At 39.5% G+C, this 24,435-nt stretch overlaps 1 protein-coding gene across 2 annotated transcripts; it reads left to right on the top strand.

Annotated features, from left to right (window-relative positions):
* The first annotated feature begins 238 nt into the window (after positions 1 to 238).
* SAV1 (salvador family WW domain containing protein 1) lies at positions 239 to 24,120 on the top strand. Of its 2 annotated transcripts, none has more exons than XM_070749107.1 (5): positions 239 to 797; positions 6,541 to 6,984; positions 18,951 to 19,221; positions 22,243 to 22,386; positions 23,068 to 24,120. In XM_070749107.1, exons 1-5 carry the CDS (start codon positions 704 to 706, stop codon positions 23,267 to 23,269), a joined length of 1,155 nt encoding a protein of 384 aa, XP_070605208.1. In that variant the 5' UTR covers positions 239 to 703; the 3' UTR covers positions 23,270 to 24,120. The 2 variants fall into 2 exon arrangements, with proteins under 2 accessions (XP_070605208.1, XP_070605212.1); XM_070749111.1 differs by having other exon boundaries at positions 300 to 762.
* The last annotated feature ends 315 nt before the right edge of the window (positions 24,121 to 24,435 follow it).

The raw sequence follows: 24,435 nt of genomic DNA, 5'->3' as shown, positions 1-24,435 counted from the left end.
CTTTTCCTAGGGCTGAGAGAGAGTGTGACTGGGCCGCCTGGCTTTATGTCGAAAGCAAAAGGCTAAGAACTTACGCTCTCTATAGCCTTTGATGCCTGAACCGCTAGCACGGCAGACTGTCTCAGCCTTGACACGCCCTCTATCACTCCCAGCCGCTCTTTCCCCTCCCTCCTCCTCCTCCTCCTCCTCCTCAGCTTTCCACGCTCCCAGCTCTGCCTTTCCCATTGTTCCTTGCGCGCGCGGCGGTGTGGGGGGGAGCAGCAGCCGCTGTTTCCTTCAGAAGCTCCGGCTTGTGGGCGGGAACGGAAAGTTTAGTCGGGAGCTTTGCGACCGAAGGGAGGAGGAGGGGGAGGGAAAAAGGAGCGCGGGATCGGGTCGGGTGCGCGCGCGCTTCCTTTAAGAACTCCATTCCACCCATCCGACTCTTCTTTTTTTTCCCTTTCCTCTCCCCCGCCCCCCCCCTGCCTCCTCCTTCTCCCGCTCGCGCTCGGGACGGGAGAGAAGACGTGGTGCGCGCGCTTGGCCCATCTGAGGCGGCGGCGGACGGGGTGTGGGAGGGGGACAAAAAAAAAGGGCGAAGGCGGAGTTTTGCGACGATGGATCCCGACCGAGAAAGAGTCGCCCGGTGGGGACGGCAACGTCGGCGGCTCCTCCGGCGGCTGTGAAGGAGGGGGCGGCGGCGGTAGAGGGGGGGAAAGGGGGGATGCTGTCCCGGAAGAAAACGCGCGCCGACCTCTCCAAACCGGGCGAGGTGCAGGGCAAGTACGTGATCAAGGAGACCAGCCCGTTGCTCCGCAGTGAGTTTTTGAGATCTGGTTGGGGAAAAGGGGAGAGACGAAGGGAGGAAGCAAGGGAAAAGAAAGGGGGGGGGGATCAGAAAAACCCTGAGGGGAAGAATGGGCCGAGGGGGGAGGGAGGGGGGAATCTCAAAATCGTCGGGATGCTTCTTTCAAGGTGAGGGGTTGACCTCTTTTTGGGGGGTAATTTTTTATTTTTTTAACTCCAAATTCATACATGTAATAATTCCCTCAACACTGTCAGACTTTTTACTAAATCTGCACTTCTATTTCTACTAGTTTTTCTATCATTCCTATCATCCTCTTCCTCCCACTTAGGACTGTATGACTGTAACTTGTTGCTTGTATCCTAAGATTTTTATTAATATTGATGGTTTCTTCATTGTTTATTTGACCCCTATGACAATCATTAAGTGTTGTACCCCATGATTCTTGACAAATGTATCTTTTTTCTTTTATGTACCCTGAGAGTATATGCACCAAGACAAATTCCTTGTGTGTCCAATCACACTTGGCCAATAAAAAATTCTATTCTATTCTATTCTATTAATTGGGTTTCTATGCCACCTCTCTCCAAGGACTATATATCAATGCATATATCTTACAAACATGTCCATAACATATATAGTTACATATTTCTAGCTGACCTCTTTTGTGCTCATATCAACCTCTATATTTATTTATGGGATTTATCTGCTGCCTGATTCCGTATTAGTAATTAATATTTACTAAGTCTGCACTACTATTACTAGTAGTTTTTCCTCATCATTCCTATCACCCATTTCCTCCCACTTATGACTATAACTTGTTGCTTGTATCCTTAAAATTTTTATTAATATGGATTGTTTCCTCATTTATTATTTGACCCCTATGACAATCATTAAGTGTTGCACCTCATGATTCTTGACAAATATATATTTTCTTTTATTTACACTGAGAGCATATGCACCAAAAACAAATTCGTTGTGTGTCCAAACACACTTGGCCAATAAAGAAGTCCGTTCTAGTCTATTGTATAAGTTATCAGTCTGTATTCATATTTCTCTTTCTCACTCCCCTCCTAACTCTGTCCATCTCTCCCATCTACCTTCCTTCCCTTCTCTCCATCCTTCCTTCCTGACTTCCTCTCTCCACCCCATCTCTACCTTTTCTCCAGCTACTTCCTCTCTCCCTCTTTGTGTTCCCTGGAGTAATTTCGGTTCTAATAAATTTTATATTAAATAAACTGAAGGGGGTTTGACTTTTTACACAATGGTGGCTGGATACCGACCCAACATTTTAAGTTACCTTTTTTGCCAGCATTACTTTAAGCTGTTCTAAATTGCTTAAAATAGGGTTTTGGTTTTTAAAAAAAAACAATTCTTCTCCTGCAAATGTAAGGGAAAAGAAAAAAAGATTTGATATCTTTTTGAGGAAAATCTTTAGATATCGTTAGATCAGTAGAGGGTGCTGGTTCTCACTTGTCTAATTATAACAAATATAAACTGCTCCTTTTTTACCTCAATTTCAGCTGCTTTTTTTTTTTTTTTTTAAAGACTCCTTGGAGAGGGAACTTAAAGTTGAATATTTTGTGAACTTAGTCCTGGTGTGGCTGGCAAATACTCAGGGCTGAAATATGCTCAGTAATACACTTTTTTTCTGAATTCTGAGTACTGTATATGTCTATCAGCCAGTGTTTCATATATTTTGGGGCCCTAGGGGGAAATAAAAGTATAACTGCCAAGCCTGAAGTCTATCCACCCTTGTCAGAACTTCAAAGGCACAGATAGGAAACTAATTGGACTTAAATCACCTGTAGTCTCTGTTCATTTCTTTAAGGAGTGAAATTGCTCTTGTTCAAAAGCCAAAGTGTAGGCCATGTGACCCTAGCTTGTCACCTTATAATCTTTATAGGATTATGTATAGTTAACCTACAGCTTTCTAGTTTGGAGAGAAAACAGCTGTGACTATGATCTCATTTCATTTGTAGGGGGAGAACAATTTTCTTCTGAATAAATTGGGCAGAGATGCTGCTGATGATTATAGGCTATACCTCTCTTATCTTTTTAAATCATATCAGAAATTCTCATATTTTATGGTCTGTAACACCTGGGAAGCTGAGCAGGACATAGCTTGAACTGATTTGAAATGAAATCTTTTTTCCAATGCCTAATTAAATTGCAGAAGCCTGCTTGAGTTGATAAAGTAAAAAATTTCAAAACTGCGGTTTTAATTAAATTTTTGTGCCCAGAGATGATGCAATTCTAATATTAACACAAAAGAAGGATGGCTTTTATCTTCTTTCCATAAACGTTCAATTGATTTGCCGTAAGTAGAAATGGAATAAAAGAGCTTCCAGACTTTGGGTTTTATTTGGGTAAACCATTATATAAACGCTGTCCTGAATCAGTTGAGAAGGGCAGCATAGTCAAATAGGTAGGTGGGTGGTAGGAAGGAAGGAAGGAAGGATGGATGGATAGATAGATAGATAGATAGATAGATAGATAGATAGATAGATAGATACTTTTTATTGAAATGAAGTTGTATGATCAAAAGAACCCAGGTAAGAACCAGTAATTGTCCTTACTTTTTTGAGTTACAGTATAATCTGAATTAGCCATTTTATTTCAAAAATAAATCCTATTTGTTGGAAATGTTATGATTTTCAAAAAGCCTAAATGATAATAATGGCTGTTGTATAAAACAATTAACAGTTATTTTATAATTATAAATAATTAACCTTTTTCCAATAGCTTGCTTAGATCCCTTTCTTTTATTTTAGAGGCTGTTATCCTGTTGAAAGAGAAAAAAATGGGCCCATTTAATATTAATAAAGCTAGAAATAGGTTTAGATCAGGTACTGTATAGCAATCTGTGAGAGTAGGCTGTATGTATTTATAAAGCCCTATTTTTGGAGCTCCCAGACTTCCTTCTGATCATCATTATCTGAAACTGGTAGCATATTTTCCTACCATTTTGAGGGGACAAATTGAAAATTGAAGGGTATGCATTAAAATGGCATAATATGGGTAAAAATGAAACTCACCACTGCTGTCATTTGTTTTGCAGCCCTTAGTTGCTCCTCACAAATACTAATTGTGGGCCAAGGGTTTAAAAAGGGGCTATTCACTTCTTTTGTAGATTAAGTTAATCAGTAGATGCTAAAATAATTTGACTTATTTTTCCTTAGAGAAGAAAAAAGAAAGATTTTCTTATTGCTTTCCCAAAGAGCTCTCTGAGGTTCTTTTATTAAACTATTTATTCTGTTGCTGTGGTGCTTAGTCCTGATTTTAAGAAAAGGGAAATTAGATTTTAGTTCAGTTTGTGTTCACATGTAGTTAAAGGTCTTCTCTACACTGTTTCTTATTAGAAGTGTGAAGAACCTAAATAAAACTTGTTTGCTCAAAACTTAGTTGAGCAAACCTAACACTACGTAGATTTAGTTATTGTGATGGAGGGGAAAATAGAGAGGGGTGAAGAATCTGCTGGATTTGAAATGTTGTTGAACTTTTGTCTTCCATTAGCTTTAGCTTCTAGTCCATACAGTAGTATCTGGAAGGCTGCAGACTGCTTTCTCCTGAGGCTTGAAAAGTTGTTATAGCATTTTCTATGACAAATTCTCATAACTGGAGATTTGGGGAATTGTAGTCTAAACATAAGGGCACTATGTCAAGCAGGTTAATATAGAATAAGAAATCTATATCAGCAATATTCATAAGACAGTAGTAATGCACTTATATTAAAAACAAAATACTCTCTATTGGTTGTTATCTACAAACAGACACACAAACACCTCATTGTTTTGAAATACCCTAGTTCTGGCGTCAGCAACCCATGGCTATGGAACCACATGTGGCTCTTTCATCCCTCTGCTGTGACTCCCTGTTGCTCAAAATATGTGTCACAACTGCCACCCACCCATAGCAATTTTTTGAGCTTTTCAACCCCCAGTATGCCAGTCATGGATAAATCCAAGGGGGAAAAAAGTTTCAGAGCAAAACAGAATCTTTAATTCAACTATATATCCTAATTTTGTGTCCACTCAGGAAATAGTCAGACATGGAAAGAGTTTTGTGGCTACCAGTGTTTCCTTTTCTGTGGGAAACAGGTCCAGATGGCTCTCTGAGTGTTTAAGGTTGCCAACTCCTACACTAGCTCATGCTACATTGTTATGATATAGTGGAATTATAGTAAATAATTAAATAGTTAAATTTAGTAAAAATATCAATATGTAATTTTTTAGCAGCTTGTAATTCCTTAATTTCAGAAGTAGACATAGATGATTATTATTTGTTTTACATATCGTGATAAGCTAGGATTTGATAGTGGGTTTTTTACCTGTCTTGTAGAAGTACTGTACCTATAATTACTTACTGATGATATGCAAAGCAAGTCTTATGTAATACAATATAACAACCATGTTATATTGAACAGTGCACGTACATACATCAGGAAAACTCTACAATCTAGCTATCTAATGTCTAACTGGATCATGATTCCAGAAATATCAAAAGTACAAGTTCTATTTCAGAACATCCCATAAACTTCCTGAACATAATTTAGCATTCATCCTTAATGATAGATTCATAAAATGGCAGTGGGATACTTTTGACCTGGCCATGGTATTTATTCATGAAGAAGTGAAATTGACTAAGATGTATAAAATTTATATAGAGAATATTATATTATTAGAATATTATTCAAGAAAATAATATTAAAATTTTGCTAAAAACTTTGATTTCGGCGTTACAAGCTTGAAACAAAGTTTAAATACCTTGAGATTTCTTCCTAGAATGTTGTTGGAATTGTGAAGTTCATGTTCATATAAAGGAACTCCCTGGGGCTTCGTTTTTTAGAAACATAGAAACATAGAAGACTGACGGCAGAAAAAGACCTCATGGTCCATCTAGTCTGCCCTTATACTATTTCCTGTATTTTATCTTACAATGGATATATGTTTATCCCAGGCATGTTTAAATTCAGTTACTGTGGATTTACCAACCATGTCTGCTGGAAGTTTGTTCCAAGGATCTACTACTCTTTCAGTAAAATATTTTCTCACGTTGCTTTTGATCATTCCCCCAACTAACTTCAGATTGTGTCCCCTTGTTCTTGTGTTCACTTTCCTATTAAAAAACACTTCCCTCCTGAACTTTATTTAACCCTTTAACATATTTAAATGTTTCGATCATGTCCCCCCTTTTCCTTCTGTCCTCCAGACTATACAGATTGAGTTCATTAAGTCTTTCCTGATACGTTTTATGCTTAAGACCTTCCACTATTCTTGTAGCCTGTCTTTGGACCCGTTCAATTTTGTCAATATCTTTTTGTAGGTGAGGTCTCCAGAACTGAACACAGTACTCCAAATGTGGTCTCACCAGCTCTCTATATAATGGGATCACAATCTCCCTCTTCCTGCTTGTTATACCTCTAGCTATGCAGCCAAACATCCTACTTGCTTTTGCTACCGCCCGACCACTCTGCTCACCCATTTTGAGACTGTCAGAAATCACTACCCCTAAATCCTTCTCTTCTGAAGTTTTTGCTAACACAGAACTGCCAATGCAATACTCAGATTGAGGATTCCTTTTCCCCAAGGGCATTATTTTACATTTGGAAACATTAAACTGCAGTTTCCATTGCTTTGACCATTTATCTAGTAAAGCTAATCTTGTTTTACGGGATTTAAAATTTAATGTATCCACTCTTCATTAACATTTGTAAGTTCTGTGTATTTATTGTTACTCGTAACTTTCTGCTACAGATCTGATGCCTTCGTTCATCCGTCATGGTCCAACCATTCCAAGGCGAACAGATATCTGTCTTCCAGATCCAGTGCCTTCTGCCTATTCACCAGGTGGGGACAGCGCCATTTCCAGACATCAGAGCTTCCTAAGGACTCCAGTGCAGAGGCCTCCTCATGAAATATTACGGCGGGAAAGCAACAGGCTATCTGCCCCTTCCTACCTTGCCCGGAGTTTACCTGAGGTCCCTCGGGAATATGGCTTATCTTCACAGTCCTTTTTAACAGAGGCCAACTCGGTTACTGAAAATGGAGATGCCGGATCCCGTTACTATTTTGGTCATTTTTATAATGATCAAAGACGACATCCACTGGGGGATCATGTTCAGGAAGAATATAGATACTATGAACATAATACTGACCTCATCCAAAGGATGTCACAAAATCAGGGAAGACACAGTTCAGGCAAGTATTGGGTTTTTCACACATCGTTCAATTTTTCCTTTTTGGCTCTATGTAAAAACATTTAAAGAGTATATTTTATGCTTTTACTAGTGGGATTCAGTTGATATCATTGAACATATCAAAATCTGAAGCTGCCTTGCATTGGGTCATACAAGAACTGTGACCATGTTTAAGCACCCCTTGCTAACATTGCCTTGACCCATTGACTTAAGAGTCAAATTATTGTGTAAACAGCAAAAAAACATGAGCGGCAGCTGTAGACAACAACAATACCCTATTAGTGTGTAAGAAGATCTGAATTGAAGGGCTTTGGCATTTCCTCCACTAATATGGATAAAGAGTTGATCTCAAAGAGCTCATGTAACCCATGGACCCTTTTCAAAGGTAAACGTAAAGATTTACCCTTTCTAGTTCTAGTGATTATCTCCCTTTCTTAGCTGTGAGCCAGCGTTGTCTAAAGACACTTCCATGGCCACGTGGCCAGCATGATTATATGCCAAAGCACCCAGAACAGTGTTATCTTCCCACCAAGGTGGTACCTATTTATCGACTCACATTTGCATGCTCTCGAGCTGCTAGGTGCGCAGAAGTTGGAACAAATAATAGAAGCTCACCCCATTGCACAACACTCAGGTCCCAAACCTGGACTGTCAACTTTCCAGCTGACAAGCTCAATGTCTTTAACTGCTGAGCCACCACACCCCCTTTTAAGAGGACCCAAATAGAATCTCAGCCAAAAAAGGAACCAGCTCTGAAGGGATTTTTCTCTTTCTCGCTCCTTTGTGTTTTGCTTGTTGGTATTTGTTTAAAAAATGGCCTTTATCATTCAGATTTAAATTAGTTAAACTAAGAACTAATGTAAAATTGTATTTATTCTAGTAAACATGCTAATGATTCTTTTAAACCATTGCTTCCACACCATATCTCTTTCTTAGCTTTTTAGTATGTTATATGTTTGAAGCTCAAAGCTGAAGAGAAAATGTTTATCTTCATGACTGACTTTGATTATTCTTAGCAGTATTTTCTAGTCTTCCATACATGTGATTCTTGTTCAGTATTTTCATTATGGAGTCCTGAACCCTGACTTCATATAATGCAAGAGTGACTTACAGATCCATTGCTGTCAATTTAGAGTTGAATGCTACTTCCTGGAGTATTATACCCTTTGACCTTGAAAGAGTAACATTGATATTAGAGTTTCTTTTTTATACAGTAGCTATTGATCATGCAATGATGGAGGCCAAACTTTGGCAATTCTTATAGTCATTTCTGGACTCAAATGAATTGACAACCTATTTCGTGTAACTTAAGAAATTTTTATTGGACATGGTTCATATTCATAGGCATGGCAAGAAAAGTGTACTTTTATATGGTTCACATCCATAGACATGACAGGAAAAATGGTATGTAGGTGCATTTTTAATGGGAGGGGGACCCTTATCTCATTGATTGGAACATCTAACTTACCCACTTAAGAGAATTTCTTATTGGAGGACTGCACATCCTTTTTTTCCAACAAAGAGAGTGAATGTAGTGGTCATGTGTTCAAGTGACCACATCTAAAAGCATAGTACAGTATATTGTGTGTGCTTTATTTAATCAGAATTATGTAAAGCTCTGACCACTTTACAGATCACATTGTTACAGAATCATAGATCTGAAAAGGGATTGTCAAGCTTTCCCCATTGTGACGTCTATTCTACTGGATGATTTGTTCCACCAGACCAGAGATAGGCAATGCTTGAGAGGCCAAAAGTCCATTTCTGATTCTGGTCAGGCTATGGGAGGCCATGGTTCTACCAACAGGAAAAAATGGGACTGTCTTGATGATTTTTATGTTTTAGTTAGGTTTTAAAGATGATAATGAGGACTTTGGGGAAGGTAGTTCCACTCTCACCTTTAACTGTCCAAACATTAAAAAAAACAACTTACATGTATATAATTTATTTCTGTATCAAATGGGTATATTTCAACAGTCTGGTTTTGCCTCTCAGAAGCCTTTTACTTCCATTATGATCTGAATCTTGGAAAAGAAAAAATTGAAAAGGTGTTTATGAACAAGGGTCATTTTGTTGCCAAAAACAAAAAGTTTTATTGGAAGTGTGAACTTGAGGTTCTGGGAGATTGCATAAAAGCAACTTGTTGCCTACCCTAGCTTAGCAAGATTTATTTATGCTTGTGTATTGAAAAGTCAACTTTTATTGAGCACAAAGCTGATTTTAGTACCAAGGAGACAGTTTAACAATCTAGGAACTGCTATTAAAATGATGTATTGAAGAGTAAGGAATACTTTGAATCTGAACAAAACCTTGATAGTAAAACATATTTGTCTCAAAATTATGATTTTTTTTTTTGCTTCAAAGCGTCACCAGATTTTTTTAACGTAGTTTGTGTTTATGGGATGCAATCAATATTAGGGTACCACTTTTAGAATCGTACTCCTGGGAAGCCCATAGAATCCAAAGTAAAACATCTATTACATTGTAGTCAACAGGACATATAGACTTGTTACTATGTACTAATCTCATTGTATCTCATTGCAAATTGGAGCAGTTTGAAGAGAGAAAGGGATGAGATTGTCAATTCCCTTCCCCCTTTTTTGCAAAGATGGTTTTGTTTGAAGAATTTCTGATCCTCAACAAGGCAAATTGTTTGTATTTTTCCCTTAAAATAAAATTCTATTCTATTAAAATAAAATTCTACTCTATTCTATTACCTTATGTATAATCTCATTTTCCTGTAAGAGGCTGGAGGCCTGATGAAAAGAGATGGCTCCTTTCTCAGTCCCTCCCTCACTCCAGAGAGTATGTGCAATATTGGTTATTTCTTTTTTCCTTCACTTTCTTTTGCTGTCAATTTCTTTTGCTTTTGCTTTCCCCTTTCCATTTTCCCCTGAGCAAAGCCTAGGGCTAGCAAACTCACAGGCAGCAACACATCAGAGCCCTTTTTCTAATAGCAGAGGGTGAGCAAAAAGGCCATCTTTAAGTTGGGCAACTATGCCCAGTCTCCCTTCAACCAAAGCTGCAATTCCCAAGTCATCAGCCATGAGTCCCATCATTGCCCAATCCCCTCACCATCCTTTTGCAAGAGTATAGTGTTCTCATCTGCAGTCCCCCGTCCTCAGATCCCTCTCCTTGCTCCTATTGTAGGAAGGCAAGAAGGAAGCCACTTAGGTGTCATTGTGGCATTTCCCTTCAAACCCATTCAGAGAGAGTGAACAGTTGAGGAAGGGAACCTACAGGAAGCCTTTGAGTCTCAGATTTTCTAAAAATAAGAGCCGGGGTGGGGCATGGTCTCCTCCGGGTCCCGTCAACTAAACAATGTCGTTTGGCGGGACCCAGAGGAAGAGCCTTTTCTGTGGCGGCTCCGACCCTCTGGAATCAGCTTCCTCCAGAGATTAGAACTGCCCCCACCCTCCTTGCCTTTCGTAAACTCCTTAAAACTCACCTCTGTCGTCAAGCGTGGGGGAACTGAAACATCTCCCCCTGCCTATGTAGTTTTCTGTGTATGATATGACTGTATGTATGTTTTTATATATTGGGGTTTCTTTTTATTTATTTATTCATTCATTTATTTATTTATTTATTTATTTATTTATTTATTGTAAGCTCCTTAAAACCCACCTCTGTCGTCAGGCATGGGGGAACTGAGATATTCTTTCCCCCTAGGCTTCTACAATTTATGTATGGTATGTTTGTATGTATGATTGGTTTTTAAAATAAGGGTTTTTAGTTGTTTTAGTATTGGATTGCCGCATGTTGTTTTTACCACTGCTGTTAGCTGCCACGAGTCTACGGAGAGGGGCGGCATACAAATCCAATAAATAAATAAATAAACCTCATCTCTTTCCCACAACAATGATGAGTTTGCTGACAATAGAAGTCATGCCTGTGTTTAGCAACCCCACCACCTCTCTTTCTACAGAGCTTAGTCCCTAGAACACAATGCAAGCCCTACAGCAGGGCTGCCCAACTCACTGGCCGTGGTCCAGGTGCATCACACGTGGCCACACCCCATCCCCAGTTTAAAGAAGGGGGGAAAGTTGCGATATGTTATGTGATGCTGCTGTGACAACACGACTTTGAAGCCCTGCTCTATAGGCCAATGAGAAGTATTTATTCTTTGCTCCTAAACGCTGTATATTTTCTCTCCCTCAGACTTGCTCAAATACTTCATTGCATTATTTTGCAGCAACCTTGATTTCAGGAGTTATCCTGAGTAAATATCCAAAGCCCAGGAAAATTGAGACTTTGCAGTGCAAAACACATGAAGCAAGAACTTTAGCTATAAGAGGTTCTATGGTATCATAAGCTTTTTCCAGTTTTTTCTTTTCCTGTAGGCCAGTGATGGCAAATCTTTTTTTCCTCGGTTGCCCAAAAGCATGAGTGTGCACTATTGTGCATGCGCGAGTGCCCACACACATAATTCAATGCGCTGGGAGGGCGAAAATAGGTTCCCCTGCTGCCTGGGGGCCAGAAACGGCCTGTTTCCCAACTTCTGGTAAGCCCAGTAGACTGGGGTTTTGCCCTCCCCAGACTCCAAAAGCTTCCCTGGAGCTGGAGGAAGATAAAAAGCCCCCCCCCGACTCTCTAGAAGCAAAAAACACCCACACAGAGCCTCTGTGTGAGCCAAAAATCAGCTGACCAGCACACACATGTACGTTGGAGCTGAGGTAGGGCAACAGTGCCAGCAGATATGGCTCTGCGTGCTTCCTGTGGCAACAGTGCCAGCAGATATGGCTCTGCGTGCTTCCTGTGGCACCCGTACATGACTCCAACATGTACGTTGGAGCTGAGGTAGGGCAACAGTGCCAACAGATATGGCTCTGCGGCTTCCTGTGGCACCCGTGCCACAGGTTCGCCATCACTGCTGTAGGCTAACCAAACCATCTGGAACAAAGGATATTCAGGTCAGACAGACAAATTAATCACGTTGGCCACCTTCATAGCAAATACTAGTCTGGATAGTGCCCAATTCTCAGAGGTTTGGTGCCTAATAGTGATGGGCGAATCTAACAGTGTTCGGGTTCGGCAAATTCGGATGAACTTCACGCAAAATTCGGCCGAATTCGAACCGAACCTGAACCCGAACGGGGAATCCCTCCCACGAAGAGTTTTTAGAATGTTTAGCGTCCTTTTTCATAAAAATAACAATGTTTATTTTTACGTGAAGACCTCCCTTTGAAGGAGCTGGGGAATCCCTCCCACGAAGAGATTCCGGGGACGGAGCTTTGACATCACCGGCAGGTTGCTAAGGAAGCCAAGGTGCTCACTGTATGGAATCCAGGAAGTGATCACTTTGGCGTCCTTAGCAACCTGTCGGTGAGGTCAAAGCTCCAAACGGCGAACACGACCCCGAATTTTACCCGAAGTTTGAAAAAATTTCGGGTTCGGGTTCGGCATATCGAACACCGCAAAATTCGGTACGTACCCAAATTGTGCAGGTTCAGTTCGCCCATCACTAGTGCCTAATATACTACTACTAGAGGCAACTATTATTGACAAACAGATAGATTCTAAATCCAAAACCTCTTATCCATTTGGTGCAGTCCAATCAAGACCAAGCATAAAAAGAAACTTCTGACCTTAGTTTTGATAGGGGTTTGGTACATCTCATTTTAGAATGTTCTGGTTTCCCTGTAGGAAACCAGGACATAAAGAGTCTTTTTCCACATCAGAATCAGGTCATCAAGCCCATTCAGAAATTATTAGCACAAAAAAAAAGATGAAACATCTTCGGGGAAGAGTATTTAATTGCAATATTTTTATATTGCGTCAATCCAAAAACTAAACCAATACAGAATCATTTTATTTATTTTTTTAAACTTTTCTCCAATTTCTCTTTGTGGCTTATTTCAAAGCTGGGAAATTAGTTAGATCATTCCACAGGAAACAACACCAAAAATTCTCCTAGTTCTAGCTTTGAAGTGAGTGCATAAAGAAAGCTAGGGAGATGGATTTGTAATAAATATTCAGAAACCATAATGTAAACAAGGGGAAAATGGGAAGGGAGATAGCAATAAGAAGAGACTCACAATTTCTCTCTGACTCACTGAGATATAAGAAGGGGAAGAGGAGTAGCACAACTGGACTTTAAGATTTTGTTATTATAGCCTTTCTCAATAAAGTATAGTTCTGGTCTTCCTGTGGAATGTGTTTTCCGATCTGGCCTACGTCAAAGGGCTAGCAGAGAGAGAGAAATACCCACTTAGGATACCTACTGCTGTGGTAAAAAAAAGGACCAATGTAGCATTTTGGTTTGTTTGGGAAAATAAGCTTGATATATATAACATACTCAGATTGTCAGATCTCGAAATCCAATTATGTCCATCACCTTTTATTCGACTCTGATTATTTCCTTCCTTGTTGCTTCATAGAATGTAAGTTCTAAAGAGCAGGGGCAATTTTGGTGTCACTGGGATTTCTGCTGTGGGAATTTGGTGGTGTGGCCGGCCTGACAGTGGAACCAAAATGAAAAATTGCTGGGCTGTCTGGTTGCTTTTGTTTAAATCTGAAGTTTGAAAACAGTGACATTAAGGCAGAGGAAAGGAAGGCCAAACCACAGCTAGTGCTTGTGCTTTCCTAGGGTTTCCTTCTTAAGGCACTGGAATAAGAGAAAATGAGAGGCTTCGGTGAAATGGCAGGAAATTACTTTGAATTCTGGTCTCAGAGTTTGGAAGGGGTGGGGGAGAAAAATTGAAGATAGATTGAGGAGGTTGGAAGTAGATTGTTTCTTTTACTATTGGCTAAGAAGCAGTTAAATGTATGAATGAACAGAAAATAAAAATGTGGATTATGTATACTATAGAAATAAGAGGACCAGCTCCCCCTCCCCGCCCCTGGAGATTCATACTGCCCCCACCCTCCTTGCCTTCCGCAAGAGTCTTAAGACTCATTTATGCCACAAGGCTTGGGTCCATTTGATTCTTAACCCCTGGCTGATGAATGTGTTGACAGTGGGAATGACTGTTTTTATGGTTTGGGGTTTTTTTAGATTTTATATTTGTTTGTTTGTTTGTTTGTTTGGTTGGTTGGTTGGTTGGTTGGTTATTTATTAGGTTTGTATGCCGCCCCTCTCCGGATTTAAATTAATTGGATTTAAGATGTTATACATTGTTTTATTATATGTTGTAAACTGCCCCAAGTCCTCAGAGAGGGGCGGCATAAAAGTCAGACAGATAGACAGACAGACAGACGACGACAATGAGAGAGAGAGAGAGAGAGAGAGAGAGAGAGATTGATAGATGTTAGAATGAGAAGGAATGGCAGATTTCATAATATCCTCAGGCATTTATTCTGTGAGTTGGACACTCCTAACATATTATTATTATTATTATTATTATTATTATTATTATTATTATTATTATTATTATTTAGACTTGTATGCCACCCCTTTCCGAGGACCCAGAGAGAGGCAGCATGTTGAGTAAATAACCTTAAATTGTGTTTTCATAATTTATAGAGGAAAAAGTGGGTTTTCAAACTAACACACACTTGCTGAATGATTATAGTACAGAGGAGGTTTTATCCAATTACCCTAGTCCAGTGATGGCTAACTTTTTGTTGTTGTGTGGTGAAAGCATGTGTGCGTGATAGCGCGCATGCTGGTACCCATAATGCGATGCAGCGGGCCCTGCGCATGCAAGCATGACCCCCGCATGCTCCTCTGATGCATGTGGTTCCCCATGCCCCCCGCACATGCATACATGCTGGGGGGGCCTACGCATCTACTTGTGATTCCCCCCACCTGTTTTGGGCCTAGTAGGCCTCCCTGCAGGTTCCTGGGACCAAAAACAGGCCATCTGGGGGCCTACCCGATATACACCGCATGCCCCAGTTTGGGCATAGGCCTCCCTGCAGCCTCCTGGGACCAAAAATGGCTGTGGGCACCACACACCCCATCGCCGTGCACAACGCCCCGCATCCGCATGTTCCCCCTGCACATCCAAAAATCAGCTGGCTGGCAAGAGGCGCGCATGCGTAGTGGAACTGACCTGGGCCTGTATGAGCTGTGGCATGCGTGCCATCGGTTCACCATCATGGCCCTAGTCCTTACTAGGAAGCTCTTCAAATTTAGGAGACATTCTAGTACTCCCAAGAAAAGGGTCGGTTCAATATGTAGAATCTATGTAGAATTCTATGCAAGACTCCCAAGCAGAAGATTCTATATATTTCTTAGAGTGCCCTCAAATGGATGGCCTTTTAACCTTTCAGTCAAAATGCATCTTGGATTCTTTCCCTGAACAAGGTATTTTCTGATGAGAAAAAGATAGGAAAAAACAGGAAAAGTTCTTGTAATAAGATAGGTTACAACTGTAAGATGATGCAATTCCCTCACCATAACATTCCTTGAATGAAGTCTTTGCATACCAAAAGGCTTGTCTGGAAGCACTCTTGGAAATATCTCATTTAAGAGAACGAGCTTGTTCTAAGTCAAACCAGATGCTCATATTTCTGTCTCCAGGCTCTTATCTCTCGGCCTCTTTCTACCAAGGAAGAAAAGAATTTGTGCATACAGCCACCATGGCTCTTTAAAAAAAAAAAGCTGGGAAATCATACTAAGTGATATTAATGGACAACTACTACCACACATCCCCTAAAGCAGAGATGGCGAACCTATGGCACGGGTGCCACAGGTGGCACGCGGAGCCATATCTGCTGGCACATGAGCCGTTGCCCTAGCTCAGCTCCAGTGTGCCGGGCACTTAATTTTGGCTTGCACAGAGGCTCTGAGAGGGCATTTTTGGCTTCCAGAGAGCCTCTAGGGCAGGGGTACCCAAACTTTTTACACAGGGGGCCAGTTCACTGTCCCTCGGACTGTTGGAGGGCCGGACTATAAAAAACAACTATGAACAAATTCCTATGCACACTGCACATACCTTATTTTAAACTAAAAAACAAAATGGGAATGTACTATTTAGAGGGGGGAGAAGGTCTGAAATTCATATATGTTTATATTTTGTTTTTAATTTTCTTTTGTTGACATCTGATTGGCTATACAAATTTCTCTTGGCTTATGAAAAATGCATAAAGAAAGAAGGAAGCACTTTGGCAAAATGGTTAATAAGTTAGAAATAAAATTGGTGTTGCACTTTTTGAAGGAACATTAAGGAGGAAATTTAATTAAAAGAAAATGAATGTAACTGGATGACAAAATTGGAAAAAAAACTTTTGCAACTTTTTTGATGATTTATATTAGTTACTAACAAAATACTGCATTTTAATTCATGGAAAATTAGATGGTACACTGTGTTGTTTGAATGTATGTTGAGAGAAAAATTTAAAAAAATTACCCCCCGAAAAAAAACAGTCCTTCCTCCCTCTGTCCCTCCATTCATTTCATTCTTCCTTCCTTCCTTGTTCCCTCCATTTCTCCTTCCTTCCTTCCCTCCTTCATTCCTCTCCACTTCTCCTTCCCTCCCTCTCTTTCCCTTTTCTTTCTTTCTCTCTCTCTTTTCCCTGTGCTCTTGTCACTCACCGGCGGGCCAGATAAATGCCCTCAGTGGGCCGTATGTGGCCCGTGGGCCGTAGTTTGGGGACCGCTGCTCTAGGGGGATGGGAGAAGGCATTTTTGCCTTCCCATGGCTCTAGGGAAGCCTTTGGAGCTTGGAGAGGACAAAACACAAGTCTACTGGACCCACCAAAAGTTGGGAAACAGGCTGTTTCCAGCCTCCAGAGGGTCTCCAGGGTGTGTGTGAGGGAAGCTGTTTTTGCCCTCCCCAGGCATTGAATTATGGGTGTGGGCACTTGCGCATCCACAATAGCACTTGCCCACGCTCTTTAAGCACCCAAGGGAAAAAAAGTTAACCATCACTGCCCTAAAGCATTAACATCAGGCAATGTATTCAAAGGCAGCACCGATCAGCACAAAGAAACCACAATATTATACATTTTAGCCTCTTAGTGATGTCATGCAGTGTCTGCAATATGGTTGCCCTGTTCCTTTGCATCCGAGTAAAAAAAAAAGTTCGCCATCACTGGTCTAAACCATCAATGTTTTCCTCTGGAAAGCTTGAGCCAACCAGTCCTCATTTAGAGCAATGGTACAGAACATTCTTGCCTTTCGTAAACTCCTTAAAACCCACCTCTGTCGTCAAGCGTGGGGGAACCAAAACATCTCCCCCTGCCTATGTAGTTTTCTGTGTATGATATGACTGTATGTATATTTTTTATATATTGGGGTTTCTTGTTTTTTAGACTTTTTAAATGTATTATTGTTATTTTAGATTCTAACTATTAGATTTGTCATTATATATTGTTTTTATCATTGCTGTAAGCCGCCCCGTGTCTACGGAGAGGGGCAGCATATAAATCTAATTAATAATAATAATAATAATAATAATTTCTGCAGGTAGCCAGTATTTTCTTTGTCTTCCATTATATCTTTATTCTTTTTTACATAAGAGTGACTGAAGACAAACAAAGTTTCAAAGTGATGAGATGGTAGATGAGAACAAGGAACCTCCTCTCCCTGTCAACTTAGAAAATTGATGCTCTTTGGAATGGAATGCACTAAATTACAGGAAGTTTAGTTCAGCCAATAACTAAATTTTCCTTAGATATTGGCTAAGGAAAGCTTTGTATGCTTCGTCTTTTCTGAGACTCCATGCCTAAAACCAAAGGAAGTCCTACTTTCATTTTGTCTCTCTTAATTTCTTGGAAAACTTTGGTTCCAAGTTTTCTGACATCTTGGAAAACTAACTCCACAATAAAAACCCTTTTGTTTCCAGACAATCAGTTCTATATGATTTGTGATTTCAAGTATCTTTTTCTTTTTGTTTTCCTTATTGGAAAACATTTGAAATGGAACATTTGAAAACTCCTTCTTAGCTGCTCATTTATCTGCTTTAGAAGATTTTATATTTTTGACCACGTCCTTTACATTGTCCTCAGTGTTTTTGAGTCTACTTATGGGTGAAGGGAAGGGGGTCAAGCCTTTCTTCTAAGGGCAAGTTAGCAATAGCACTTAGCACTTAGACTTATATACTGCTTCACAGTGATTTATAACCCTCTCTAAGAGGTTTAGAGAGTCAGCATATTGCCCCCAACAATCTGGGTCCTCATTTTACCCACCTCGGAAGAATGGAAGGCTGAGTCAACCTTGAGCCTGGTGGAGATTTGAACTGGTGAACTACAGCCAGCAGAAGCAGTTTGCAGTACTGCACTCTAACCACTGTGCCACCAAGGCTCAAGTTAATTCTGATCCACAATTAATTGCTCATATGGTCAGCCCCTGGCTGACAATGGGCTTAGAAAGTACACAAATTTAGGCCTTATTAGTACTTAGATTTAAGACTACCAGGGAAATACTTGAGATTTAAGCTGGACTGGGAAATCAAAAACATCCTGGAAGAAGGCAATAGCAAATCAGAACGGTATTTTTACAACAATTTGTAATGTACAGTTACAACATTTGCCAACAAACTCATCAAAAATTGAACTGATTAAAATATAATTTTCATAATTTATTGATGATATGTGTATGTGAATTTCTGAATATGTGAATTTCTGAAATATGTACAGTAGTACCTCTAGATACGAGTTTAATTCGTTCCAGAAGGGAGCTTGTATGTCGAACAACTCGTATCTGGAACAAATGGCTTTAGACTTTGTTTTTCCCCTCGGAGATAACCAAAAGCAAGGATTCTTGCGCCACCTAGTGGACGCTCGGCTCGTATCCCGAATTTGAGCTTGGGTCTGGAACAGAAATTTCTCTCCCCTTGTGGCTCGTATCTTGGAATACTCGCATGTGGAGCAGCTCGTATCTAGAGGTACTACTGTATATGTGAATTTCTGAAAGCAAAAAGATCCCAGATACATTCTCCAGACAGGAACATTTACATGAGGAAACAAGATGCAAAGGTTCCACATTGTGGAACTGATCACAACCTGCTTTTCTGAGAAAATAAATTACACTGTTAAATGTTATTTGATTTATTAATACCCCATTTGGTTTGGTTTTTCCAGGCATTGGAAGGGTTGCTGCAACATCATTAGGAAATTTAACAAATCACAGTTCAGAAGATTTACCTCTCCCTCCTGGTTGGTCAGTAGATTGGACTCTTAGAGGAAGAAAGTACTACATAGACCACAATACTAACACAACACATTGGAGCCATCCATTTGAGCGAGAAGGGCTGCCTCCAGGATGGGAACGTGTTGAATCGGCTGAATTTGGAGTATATTATGTTGACCACATCAATAAAAGAGCACAGTATAAACATCCTTGTGCTCCCAGGTAACATACTTGTGATCTTCATTATGGAATGTTTGAATAGATAGAAATAACTCTGCTACAAGCTAATACATTTTTTAATTGCTTTTATGTATTTTCTCTTACTTATTTCAACTTACAATGTGAATAATGTCAGCAATTTTGGATTTTTACATGTCTTTTCACAAAACGTGTTAAAGTTGATTGAGCAAAACATTCCTGTTTGGTATAAAGCTTCAGAAAATATCTCATTAATGTAAATAGTTTTCTAGCATTTTTGGAAACAATTGTAGCTTAGAACTCCTTCACTCAAAAAATGGAACATTTCCAAATGTTTTAATCTACTTGATATTGAATACCCAACAATTTATTAATAAGAGGGTATCTATTATCAATCCCCAACTCCCTTGTAGTACAGAAATTGACATTATATACAATTACCTCTGTTCTACACAGTCATTGAACTCTGAAGAGTATATTTTAAAATATTTATATCTATTTATTTACTCTGGTAAAGAAAGTGAGTAGGCCAAACAGAAACTATTAAAATGGAAAGAATAGTAGGGTGCCAAACCTAGATTAGAAAACTTAAACTGAAATGAATTCAAGGCTCCAGGTCTAGTACTGACTTCAAAAATTGTCTGTGTTACAAGGTGAGAGAATACTTTTGCTTAGCATCCTTCTTGAAATCTTGTTATACCGAAAATTGTATAAATCCCCACGAATTTCAGAGAAGGACCAGAAATTATATGCTTAATGTTTAATTTTATAATTGGCTCAAAATGAACAGTGCACTCAAGTCAAAATGCTCATATCCTATGGTAGAAAATGATTCCTATTATATTAATATTCCTAGATTTATATCATTTTAACTTTGATATTATCGGTAATTGGAGCTTTAACACGAGGAAATAATAACTACTATGCAGAGTTGCTGGGAGCTGGGCTGCATGTACATTTTAATAAATTATTCGTATTATTAATAGTTCTCGTATATACTTGTGCATCTTACAGAAAGTTTGCAGATCTGATGGAATGTAGTAGGTTGAATTCCAGGAGGGAGGGGGTACATTCCTAGGAATAAGTGGCAACTCAATCCACGTAGAGAAAAAGATCCAGTATGAGAGAAAGAGGCTGAAGCCAGCCACTCCATTATAATTCTGCAAAATGCAGCTGTGTGAGCTATCATGGGCATACAGAGATATTCCCATGTTTCTCAAACACTCTGTGAGCTGCATTGGCTGCCAATTGGTCTCCGAAAGCAATTCAAAGTGTTCGTTATGACCTATAAAGCCCTACATGGCACTGGACCACACTACCTATGGGACCATCTTCTGCCTCATGCATCCCAGTGGCCGGTTAGGTCCCCCAGTGTTGGCCTTCTCTAGATCCTGTCAACCAGACAATGCGGTTTGGTGGGGCCTAGGGAAAGAGCCTTCTCTGTGGCGGCCCCAGCCTTTTGGAATCAACTCCCCCTGGAGATTCATACCATCCCACCCTCCCAGTTTTTTGTAAGGCCATAAAAACACAATGGCCTGGGGCCATTGAAATTTTAACATTTTTCCCATCCTGTTTGAATAATAATAGGATGAATATGAATGGTTTTAAATACAGTATATTGGGGTTTTAGAATTTACATGTTTTTAGCATTGTAGGATTTTTTAAAAGTGTCTTTTAATATTAGATTTCTTAGATGTTCTGTATTTATTTGTTGTGAGCTGCTCTGAGTCTCAGGAAAAGGGTGGCATAGAAATCCAATGAATAATAAATAAATTCTTAAGAGTATATGATAGATGCAGATAGCAGAGTTCTTCAGTTTGGCCAGATTCTATGGGTGAGAAAAAATAAAGGACTCAGGTTGGAAGAATCACCATGTGCCTTTCTTGGTTTTGGGGCCTGCCATCAATTGTTTTAAATCCTCTTGGTTAGACATATTGGACTATGTTTGAATAATTTGTATACAGTAGTACCTCTAGATACGAGCTGCTCCACATGCGAGTATTCCAGGTTACGAGCCGTGACACGAGCAAAATTTTTGTTTGACACCCGAGCTCAAATTCGGGATACGAGCCGAGCTTCCACTAGGTGGCGCAAGAATCTCCTTGCTTCCGGTTATCTCGGTGCGAAAAACAAAGTCTAAAGGCATTCGTTCGAGATGCGAGTTGATTGACTTACGAGCTCAAGTCTGGAACGAATTAAACTCGTATGTCGAGGTACCACTGTATAGGCAGATGGGTAAATATGAGTTTATAGAAATTAACAATAAATTTAAATTACGACGCAATGGCAGCACTTAACCAGTATAGGCTGATATTCCCCCTGCCCCTGAAGCCAAGAAGAGTCAGGTTTCATTAGGACAAGAAACCACTATCCACAGTCTCTAATCACTTGCTTGAGCCAGAAGATCCGTGATTGGTCTTTGGAAGAGTCTGGGCCAGAATTTAAAAGTCTCAGGAGCATCTGTCTGGCCACATTTTGCTAAATTTAATGTTTTCCTGGTCACATACTGTTAGTACTATGGATATAACTAGTTGGGTTTTGCAATATATAATACAAACCAACAATGTATGCTTACATGTAATAGAACACTATTGCCTTAAAAGCTAGTGTTACCGATTGCCATAAGAGGGAGCCAGAAGTGTGATTCTCTCTCTTGGCTATTCTCTGCTATTTCTGTTTTGTCTGTGTGACTACGATGTAGTAAGAACTGTCTGTTCAAATGATGGTTTATGTAAGCTGAACAAGTAAGGCTTATAGTTTTGTGTATTTATTGACTGATTTAACTGTGTATGACTAGGACTATTCTTGACTAAGATATTTGCCAAAGTAAATAATGCTTTATACACTTAATGTATCTGGATTGTATTACTGAATTATTAATAGTATCTTTGGGCTAATAGCTGGATATCTGCAGAATCTCCATATTTCTTCTGTGTATATGTATCTTTGACTACTAAGAAATTATTCTGCACACTCCTTAACACATATATTGCTAGATTGCGATAAAAATATTTGCTGTGTGGTTTTTGGTGTGTCCCTTTGCAGCGTCCCCCGTTACGACCAACCACCTCCTGTGACATATCAACCACAGCCAGCTGACAGAAATCAGCCTATCCTTGTACCTGCCAATCCATATCACACCGCAGAGATTCCAGACTGGCTGCAAGTCTACGCTAGGGCTCCTGTAAAGTGAGTATTGCTTAAACTTTTTTTTGCCTATACCTGATGATAAATATATTTTATAACAAATGTGCTATGTGGGAACCTTAAATATCCCAAGTGTAATTTATCAAAAATATTTATTCTCTCTAAATCTATTTTGATGTAGTGGGAAAGTGTAAAGCGCTTCAGTATAGTGTTATAAATGAAAATGTTTCTGACATAACATTGAATGGGTCCAAAAACAGGCTGCAAAAATGGTGGAAGGTCTTAAGCATAAAACCTATCAGGAAAGACTTCATGAACTCAATCTGTATAGTCTGGAGGACAGAAGGAAAAGGGGGGACATGATTGAAACATTTAAATATGTTAATAGAAAAGTGAACACAAGAACAGGGGGGGGCACAATCTGTGCTTAGTTGGGGGGGGAAATCAGAAGCCACATGAGAAAATATTATTTTACTGAAAGAGTAGTAGATGCTTGGAACAAACTTACAGCAGATGTGGTTGGTAAATCCACAGTAACTGAATTTAAACATGCCTGGGATAAACATAGATCCATCCTAAGATAAAATACAAGAAATAGTATAAGGGCAGACTAGATGGACCATGAAGTCTTTTTCTGCCGCCAATCTTCTATGTTTCTATACTCAGTGACATTAGCCTTTCCTTTATGTGCTTGTTTTTATATACTCCTACATTTTCTCCCAGATACGATCACATATTAAAATGGGAACTCTTCCAGTTGGCTGACCTGGATACATATCAGGGAATGCTGAAGCTGCTTTTCATGAAGGAACTGGAGCGGATTGTGAAGTTGTATGAAGCATATCGCCATGCTCTCCTCATGGAACTGGAGAACCGCAAGCAAAGGCAGCAGTGGTATGCGCAGCAGCACAGCAAGAATTTCTAAGCTCCTTTTTTTGCTATGGACGTTGATGAAGGTTATTAGAACTCTTATGAATTTCTTGCCCTCCTTTAAAAAATCATGAATTAGTGCTTTGGTTAAAAAGGCAGCTTCTCCCTGGATCTTGCACCTTTTGTTAATTATCTACGTTGTGCATCGTGGCTTTTGAATACAAAATGTTGTTTCCTATTCTAAAAGCCACTGTTGAGGAAAAAGGCAAAAATAATAATATTTGTCTTTCATGTTTTTTCTAGCAAATGGTTCTACTTTGAAAAAGCAACATTTCTCTTTTCAAATGGGAAATGTCATTGCACATTTTCTTTGAAAGTAGGGACATGCTTTTAAGAAATCCTAATTCTCATTGCACAGCTGGTGATTTTACAGGTGATCTTGTATCTAAGGATGGAGATACTATAACATCTGTAGGTTTCATACACGAGGTAACCACAGAGGGTTTTTTTCAGTGGTTACCTTGCAGAATAATAGTTTTCTGTTTGAACCAAGCACTTAATAAATTACTGCCTTATTTTGTTCAACTTTGTTATGATTTGCTACTGGGCATTCGTTTGAGGAAATGCCATATGTAGGCTGGTGGAAGCAGTTTGGGAGTAAGTAAGGACTGGACCATTGGGCAAGTAAGGACTGGACCATCATGATGTTGGAGGATTGAGTTGTCTTGGCCATATGCAGTAAATTTTATCATAATTAGAATAGCAATGAACTGTTTTATAAAATCTTTATTTGGTGGCAAAGTAGTTTTAAATTCACAACTCCAGAGCAACTAATCTATTTTCATTCTGAACTGTTGCTTATGACATGTTTTCTGTAAAATAAATGTTTTTGTTTAAAATTTGTAATATATCGTTTCTAAATTTCATACTTTTTTGCCTTGTCAACAAGAGGTGGGCTGTGGAATGGATTAGCCCAAATCGGATTGGATTCATACTCCATGTTGAAGAAATTTACTTTTAAATGCTTCTAGATGTGGTAATGTAGGACAAAACACCATTCATGGGCCTTAGGGGTATGTTTGTGCAATATGGTTAGCCAGATCACTGAATTTATTCATTTTCTAGATTCATATGCACCAAAAACAAATTCCTTGTGTGTCCAATCACACTTGGCCAATAAAGAATTCTATTCTATTCTATTCATATATGCCACATTCCATA

The sequence above is a fragment of the Erythrolamprus reginae genome, chromosome 1 (assembly GCF_031021105.1).
Source record: "Erythrolamprus reginae isolate rEryReg1 chromosome 1, rEryReg1.hap1, whole genome shotgun sequence".
In the NCBI taxonomy this organism is placed as follows: Eukaryota; Metazoa; Chordata; class Lepidosauria; order Squamata; family Dipsadidae; genus Erythrolamprus; species Erythrolamprus reginae.
Note: the sequence above shows the minus strand (reverse complement) of the source record. Positions and strands in the feature narration are given on the sequence as shown.